We start from the raw sequence: 8,264 nt of genomic DNA, 5'->3' as shown, positions 1-8,264 counted from the left end.
ACGCCTGGCAGAGGTCCACATCCCACGGGGTGAAGAGACCCACACAGCCCCCAGCACAGTCCCGGGGGTCTTTCCCACTGAGTCCCCGGCTCCGGCTGTAGCCGTACCCAGCGGGCCGCTCCACTCCACCCGCGGGGGCTCCTCGGGCCGACCTCCAGCCCGAATTCCCCCCATTGCCACTCAGCCCGCGGCCCCGGGAGCCAGGAGGGGGCTCGGGGGACCCCACGGCTGCGGGAAGGCCGACGGCAGCGGAGGCTGCCGGGACGGGGACACGGCGGGGTCTGTCTCGCAAGGGCAGTGCCCCCAGGCTTCGGCCCGCCCCTGGGGCACGGCCGCTCCCACAGGCCCCGACGCGCCCCGGATGCCCCGCAGACCCCCCGCCCGTGGTCCCGCGGGACCCCACGCAGCCCTCCGGAGGCCTGGATCTGCCCCCACGAGTAGCCGCCGGCTCCCCCCAGAGACCCCGCTATCGCCCCAGCACCGCTCCCGGCCCCGCGCTCCCTCCCGGGCCCCTCCCGCCGGGCCGGGCCGCCCCCCGCCCCCCGCAGGACCCCAGGCCCCGCCCCGCCCCGCACTCACTCCTCGGCCATCGCGCCGGGGGAGGCCGCGCTCCCTGCGCACTGCGCACGCGCTGACTTAGCCCCGCCCCTCGAGCGCGCTCCCGCCAAGTCCCCGCCCCGCCGCGTGGGCGCCGTTGAGCGCTGGTCTGTGATGGCGCGCGGGGTTCGTCGTCTCTTTTCCCGCCGCCCTCTCCCCGTGACGGCTCTGGGCCCGGCGTGCGGTTTCCTTACTGCTGCACCGATAGCAGCGGGAAGGAAGCGCCGGCACTGCCGGGGTGTGGAAAAGCTGCAAGCGAAGTCTGTGGGCGCTGCCGCGGAGCGGTCTGGGCGCAGAGCAGGCCGACCCACAGCCCCGCCTGCAGGGGGCGCTGCGTGCCCTCCGCGGGTCGTGGCCCCAGATGCGGTGCGGCCCGCGCGGAGCCACGCGGCCACCGGGCGGTCCGGCAGCTGCCGCCGCCCGCCCTCTGTGCGTGGGAACGGGGTTGGCGCGGTGCCGCCGAGGGACGGCCGCGGCTCTGAGCGGGGCCGTGGGCCGCTGCTGGGGAAGGGCGGTGCCGCCAGACGGGAAGCGGCTGTTTGGGGCGGACGGCAGCGCCGCTCTGCTTGGCCCGGGGCAGGAGCGGGGCTGCGGCATGGCGCTCCCTTCCCCGGCTGCTCTCCCAGCCTGGCCCCTTCCTTCCCCTCCGCCCAGCCGGCGGCACTGCGGAAAGCAGCGTGGGGAACCTGCGGGTCCCTCGTCAGGAAGCGAGTGGGGCTGTTGGCCGCTCACATCCAGGCGTGCTCCCACAGCTGAGTCCTGATCCTGGCTGCCCCCATATCTGATGCCATTGAGCCTCTCCTGCTGAGTCAGTCAAATGCAGGGAAACTCGCTGCCCCTTCAGCCTTCCCTATCGTTGGAGAGTGAGTAGAAAGTGCTGGGATGGGCTCGGGTACGGTGATACTCCCCCAGCGCAGCCCCAGCCTGACCGCAGCCGGTGGGAAGATGCTCCTTGGAGCACGGCCACAGCTCCTCTGCTGACAGCTCCTGCTCTCACTACCGGCAGAGCCTGGAGACTGGGTTGCACCCCCCCAGGTGGCAGCGCGGTCCCTGCAGCCTCGCTGCCCACGCTGGGTTGATGGCGAGCCCCAGGGCGCAATGGGGGAAGCTGAGGGGTGAGTCAAAGCAGAGCAGGCAGGGGCCCGGGCTGCCTCTGGGACCTGTCCCGGGCAAGGCCAGCAGCAGGGCTTGGGACATCTGTATCCCAGCCCAGAATATGGGAATGTGTCCCCCACTGCCAGGCTGAGTCCCCTTCACAGCACCGCAGCCAAGGGCTGGGGGGAGCCTGCAGAATGGGGCTGGGGAGCAGTGGGTGCTGGCAGACTGCCCCAGCTGTGCAAGGAGTGGCCAGCTGAGATCACTGGGTGTCACTCTGGCAGAGGCTCCTGCTGCCGGCTGCTGCTCCAGGGGTGTGACAACAAAGAGCAGAATGCAGCTGTGACCCCGTGCCACGGCCTCATGGGCTCCCATTGCTGCTGAAGGACTTTCAAGTGCCAGGAGTGTGTCGGCTGCCACACAGCCTGCACATAGCGTGTGGAATATATTGCAGCAGGAATGTGCAGCAACTGAATCCTTCCAAAGCAGGGAGGGTCCCTGTGAACTGCAATTCTCTGCTGTGTGATTTGTGCTCTGTGAGTCCCATGAGTGGATTTTAAAGGGAAAGCTCTGGGCTGGAGCTTAGCCTTTGGCAAGCAGTGAGATGAGCTCGTGTGGCCTAAGCTCCATCCCCGGGTGGGGACTCTGCAGAGCCAGCACCGCGCTGCCCCAAGTGGGAGCTGAGGTGGCATGGGGTGAAGAGGAGCACTGCAGCCGAAGTCTCCTGCCCCATCCCCACCTCCTGTCTGCTTGAGGCTTGCACCCACTGCAGTACCACTGCTGTCCCTTCCAACCCCACCCGTGCCCCTGGGGCAGGTGCCCCACAGCGCCATGAGCACGGGGTTGGGGCCGTAACGCCCCCGAGCCTCCAGCAGTACCCCTCCCGGGACATCCTGCTCCACTGTCCACTCCCCCCGCTGCCGGGCTGCCTGCCCTCCACGCAGGAGACGAGGGATTTCACAACCCAGCCCAGACAGGATTAAAGAGAAATACACAAGTAAACAAACAGCGGCCTTGTGAAGCGGCTGTGCTGCGGGAGCCCCTCTGCTGCCCAGGGTGAGGTGTGGGGCGATACCCAGGGGTCCAACATTTGCTGCATAGTGGTGGGGTCCTGTGGGGAGGGCTGCCTCAGAGCAGCACTAAGTAATCTCATTTTTCACACGTCTCCTGTAGTTCAAACTGCCCCTGTCAGAGGAAAGGAGTTGCTTCCTGTTATTTCCATTGAAATCCTTGTCCCGGTTACTAGCCCACAGGCTCCGGCAGGATGGCACCGTGTGCGCAGATGGGCTCTGGCCGCCTCTCCCGAGGGCTCCTGCTGCTCTGCGGTAAGTGCACGGCCCCACACCATGCGGCTGCACCCGGGCTCGCCGCAGGACTTGCGCCGGGCAGCGGTGAGCGGGACACGGGTGCTAGGGCGGCCATCCCCAGCACCACTGGGCACTGCGGGCGGCCCCTTCCCCTTGGTGGGGAGCGATGGCGCATCCGCAGGGACCTGGACTTGATGGCAGTGGGAGAACAGCTGTGCCTTGGGCAGGGAGCATGTCAGCACCAGAGGACTGGGCACTGGGGGCACGTGGGCTGCCCTTGCTGCCACAGCTGTGTCATCCCCACAGCACACTGCCAGCCAGCAGAGGCCACAACGAAGTAGCTTCCAGGGTCGCATGCCATGACCACGGAAAGGTGGAAAACAGACAGGAGTGATCCTGATCCTGGCAGAGGGGTGGAGGGGTCTGGGGAGCTATGCCCCATGCTAGCAACGGGTTCGGGGGGGGGGGGGGGGGGGGGGTGACAGGAGGCTCTGCTTCATGGCCATGCTGCACTGCGGTCAGCACTTCCTCTTCCTGACTGGAAATAGGTACTCCCCCACCAGTGCCAGGCGCTGGGCATGGCATGGCCCCACTGCTGTTGGTGGTTCTCAGTCCCCCATCACCCTTCATCCCATTACCCCGCTGCCCCCTGGGCCTCCTCATACCCATCACTGCTGTGGAGCCGTGGCTGTGCTCCCTCCTGCAGTGCTGACCACGTCCCCCCCCTCACAGCACTGCTGGGCCATGAGTTTTGCCAAGTGCGTGCCACGGCAGAGGGCTTCACGCAGGAGGCAAGAACAAGCCCACCAGTGCCCACGTACAACATTACGGATGAGCTGGTGGGTGAGTGTCATCCCCATTCCTCATCCCCAAATCCAAATCCAAGGCTGAGTTGTGGCTGCGCTCAGTGCCCATCCCCCCACAGAGGAGATATACACCAACTTGACACACCGCTGCTGGGAGTCCTTCGTGCAGGTGATGCAGAATGTGACTGGCGCACAGCTGTGCGAGTGGAAGGTCATCAGCAGGTAGGGGCGGGCGGGGCACCAAGCTGGGGGTGGAGGGCAGCCCAATGCCCCACGCTTTCTCTGCAGGCCCTACAGCTCGCTGCAGCAGTGCCTGGAGGAGTGGGCTGACAGCCTGAAATACAGTTACCCCAACGCCTTGGCTGAGAGCTACATCTTCCAGAGCCACCACCGCTACTTCCAGAACTGCTCGGCCGGCAGCCAGGCCTACTTCGACCCCCCTGAGGACGTGCTGCTGGCCATGATCATTGCCCCCATCTGCCTCATCCCCTTCCTCGTCACCCTGGTCATCTGGCGCAGCAAGGACGGCAAGGCGCAGCCGTAGGTGCCGCCATGCAGGCACAGCCCCGGCCCTCGTCGCCCCGGTGCGGGGCTTTGCTGCTCGCGCTGCCGGGGCTGCGCTGGGTGGGGGAATCCCCCGAGGGTTCACCTTCCCTGGGCACTGGGCAGTAAAGGTTTATTCTCCCCACGCCTCGGCTGCCTCTTCTGCGCTCGTCCCTGCCCGACTCCACCCCGGACTCCTCGGGGCCCCCGGGCGGCTGCGGTCACGGTTCGAGGCAGGCAGCGGCGGAACGGCACCAGTAGGCGGAGCTCGTACCTGAAGGGGGGGGGGCTCGACGTCCGTGGGGCGGGGGGGAAGGAGAGGGCGTGGTTCCGCCGGACGGGGGGGCGTGGCGACAGGGAGTGGGCGGGGAGTGGGGAAATGGGCGTGGCGATGAGGCGGGGCGGAAGTGCGCCGGTGTAGACCGGAAGCTGGCGGAGGTGGTTCCGGTATCGGTGGCGATGAGCTTCGCGTGGCCCTGGCAGTACAGCTTTCCGCCCTTCTTCACGTGAGTGCCGGCCGGGCTGCGGCGGCGGTGGGGTTTGGGCGGAGGGTTTGTCGGGATCGGGTAGCGGCGGCGGGGGGGAACCGGGGCCGGGGGAGAACCGGGGCCGGGGTGAAGCCTCGGCTCCTCCCGGGCGCTGAGCGAAGCCCCGCAGGCTGCAGCCCAACGGTGAGACGAGGCAGAAGCAGCTGGCGGCCTGGTGCGCCCTGGCGCTCGCCTACAGCCGGCGCCAGCGTCTGCCCGCCATGACGCTGCGCGAGGCCCAGGACAGCCCGCTGTTCGCCAACCGCCGACTGCAGAGTATCCTTGGGCCTGGTCCGGTCCCACTCCGCGCCTCCCCACCCTCCCTCCCGCTCGTTGGATGTCTCCTTAACCCCCCCGCCCAGGAAAACTGCCGCCCGAGGCCATCCAGGTGGTGCTGGAGGAGCTGCGCAAGAACGGTGGGTGGCGCCGTTCGCTGCCGGGCCCGCCCGGTCCGTGCCTACACCGCCCCTGGGACCTTCCGTGCAGGAGCCCTGCGGCTCCCGTGACACGTGGGGCGGTGATGCCAGCCGAGCTCTGCTGAAGTTCCCTTTCCCAATTGGTTTCAGGGAACCTGGAGTGGTTAGACAAGAACAAAACCAGTTTTTTGATAATGTGGAGAAGACCCGAGGAATGGGGGAAGCTCATCTATCAGTGGGTGAGAACGCAGCAGCTGCCCTAGTGCACAACCTGGGCGCTCCCAGCCGGGAGGACAGGTGATGCTGACTGAGATTGCGTAAAAGACTGCTGTCACCTCCTTTCCCTCTTGCTTACTCGCTATTTCTGTTTTGATCCAATCCCTTCATGTATGAAGGTGTTAATAACTTTTCTCTCTTACCATAAGGTGAGATTCGAGCAGTGGATGCAGAGGCAGATGCAGCATTGCCACTGTGTGCCCTCTGTCCTTAGTGCAATGCATGATCTTAAGGCTCGCACAGAAAGAGCATAGAGTATGGGGAACAGCACAACGAATGACATCAGCATCCTTAGATGTCATTTCTCACCTTTTCAGTGTCCCAGAACATTCGGAGGGTGCTTTTGCTCATCAGATGCTGTCTATATTGCATATCATTTGTGATGTGCAAGAGATCTTGCCAAGGTTATTAAATAACACATGGAAGACTTGCTCTATTGCTTTCATGTTTCCAGGTGTCAAAGAATGGCTTGACCAACTCTGTGTTCACTCTGTATGAGTTGATCAGTGGAGATGATACAGCAAATGAAGGTAATGTCATGTGTCATGTCCTGCAGCTTTTCAGAGCACACTTGATTTGAATGTGTAGAGATGAATGCCAGATGATAGTTCTGTCAATTAAGTATTTTAAAATTCTTATATCAGCTCACATTGATCATCACTGGGCAATGCAGATCCACAGGCTTTTTAGTGCTCTGCATTAACTTCAGCTTATGTTATCGCTGTTTGTAACTTATGCTGCCCACTCTGAGCCTTCCTAGTGCCCAGCTCTTTGTCTTTGCCAGATGTGGAGACGTGGGATGCAGGTTTACTTCCTGCCCGGCTTCTTAGCTGCCTGAGAGGCAGCTCTTGCTCACTGCCTCCTGTTGCTAACCTTCAGGCTTTGTTTCCACAGTGTGCTGATGACTGTCAGCTTAGCTGTGATTGTGGATTTGTGTATTTCTTGTGGTGCAGGAGTCTAAAAGGTGCCCTTCAGAGCCCTCTTGTCTTCACTGTCATTCTTCCATAGACATCATAAGCCTGTTCATTTCTTTATGTGAATCTGTTCCTGCTGATGAGTATGTCTTTCCTTCCCTAGAGTTCCATGGTTTGGATGAGGCTATGCTACTTCGTGCCCTGCAAGCCTTGCAGCAGGAGCACAAGGCTGAAATCATCACGCTGGACGATGGCCGAGGCGTCAAGTTCTTCTGATGGAAGCCCCCTCCCTGCCTTTCTTTGGCCTCTGAAACGTTTCTGGCTGGAAGATTCCAACTCCTGGCCTGGTTTCAAGCAGTGGCGCAAGCAGCTGTGTACTCGGGACTTCCTGGGGTGAAGAGAATTCTGTAAAGCCTTCCAAAGACATGACTTCTTGTCCTGTTGCTCTTTCCCTGTTCCTGTGAATGCAGCGGGTGGGTGCTCTGGTGGCTGGTCCGGCACAGCTGCCAAGGGGCTCTCCTCCCACCTTCCAGCTGTGTGCCTGGGCTCTGCAGCCCTCACCACGTGGCTGCGATGAAAGCAAACACAGAACACGTTGCTGCTGCTGTGGCGTAAAAGACCTCTCTGAAAGACTGATACACTCTTGCTGGAAAGCAGGCTGATCTGTGTGGTGGGGTGCTAATCTGAAGTAATTAAAATGAGATGTATTTATAGAGCAGCCTGGGTGTTTTCATCTGTCTTTGTTTTTCCATCAGAAACAAAACAGTACAATGTACTGAATTCTTGCCCTTCAGCTTCGTTTCCTTACTGCGCTGTACAAACACAGTGTACTGGGGAGAGGGTGGACCTCCAAAGGCACCCTGCCTGATTTGGAAGCAGGAACCACAAAGGCTTTTTTCCACGTGCCAGAGCTGCAGACTGTGGGCTTTTACTACCTATCTTCAGGGCAACATTAGCTTTCATTTTCTGTGTGCAATCCACTGAAAACTAATGTGTTTGTTGCAGTGGTGATGGGGTAAGCTCTATAAAACAGCAGGCTGGTGGAGAACGTAATTAAGTTTTACATTCTCAGTACTGATTATAAAGTCCACAGCTTGTTGAAACTGTGATCCAGTACAATATTTGACCTGGTAAATCCTTAATCTCTAACCTGTGGGAGCTGGAGGCCTGTGCTGGAAGGCTGGTGACAGATCTCTGTGTGCCAGTGACACCAGTGCTGCAGAGCAATTCCTGTGCCAGCAGAGCACGGGAACTGGGGTTCACTGCTTGAACTGTGGTACTGTCTGCATGTTTGTGGCTCAGAATGGCCAGGAAAATCTTCATGAAGGAATTGGCTGCTAACAGCGTCTCTTAGGGCCTTATTTTGCTGTCTGGGATCTGCCTCTTTCTCTCTCTCTCTGTGCTGCCTGTCTTAATTTTCACTCTCTCATTGCTGCGCCTTCTCTGCTCGCTGCTCTTGCAGCCCTGCAGCGTGTTTCTGTGCCTTCCACTCCGTGTTCAGTGGCATCTGCATTTGGCCCTGGATGACGACTCTCCAGCAGGCCCAGGATGTTTGCGTTTCTGGCTCTGCGTACACGCGGTACTGACCTCTCAGCACTGTTCCGAGCTGCATTTGCTGAGTGTAACCTCGCTGTCCTTGAGTGGGTCTGTGTTCTTAATTAAATTTACTCCCTTCTTAGGAAATGGCTGATGTGACATTAGATAAGTCTAAAACAAGCCCTTTTCTTTCCAAAGCTCTCCTGGCAGTCATTCGTGGCTTTTCATCGGTTTCCTAAATCGCTTG

The 8,264-nt window shown here is 61.0% G+C and overlaps 2 protein-coding genes across 2 annotated transcripts; both read left to right on the top strand.

The window, feature by feature from the left end:
- Positions 1–2,956: 2,956 nt before the first annotated feature.
- Positions 2,957–4,349, top strand: RAMP2 (receptor activity modifying protein 2; the record flags this gene model as incomplete). The annotated part of the gene is made up of 4 exons (XM_079547120.1): positions 2,957–3,017; positions 3,732–3,842; positions 3,925–4,027; positions 4,094–4,349. 4 exons carry the CDS (start codon positions 2,957–2,959, stop codon positions 4,347–4,349), a joined length of 531 nt encoding a protein of 176 aa, XP_079403246.1.
- Positions 4,350–4,807: 458 nt separating this feature from the next.
- Positions 4,808–7,094, top strand: VPS25 (vacuolar protein sorting 25 homolog; the record flags this gene model as incomplete). Its single annotated transcript, XM_079547147.1, has 6 exons — positions 4,808–4,854; positions 5,006–5,151; positions 5,238–5,291; positions 5,442–5,530; positions 6,022–6,097; positions 6,645–7,094. The coding sequence occupies 6 exons, from the start codon at positions 4,808–4,810 to the stop codon at positions 6,755–6,757; spliced, it is 525 nt and encodes a 174-aa protein (XP_079403273.1). The 3' UTR covers positions 6,758–7,094.
- Between the last annotated feature and the right edge of the window lie 1,170 nt (positions 7,095–8,264).

Source organism: Tetrao urogallus (assembly GCF_951394365.1).
Source record: "Tetrao urogallus genome assembly, chromosome: 26".
Lineage (NCBI taxonomy): Eukaryota > Metazoa > Chordata > Aves > Galliformes > Phasianidae > Tetrao > Tetrao urogallus.
The sequence above is the reverse complement of the archived record's forward strand: the minus strand, read 5'-3'. Positions and strand labels throughout refer to the sequence as shown.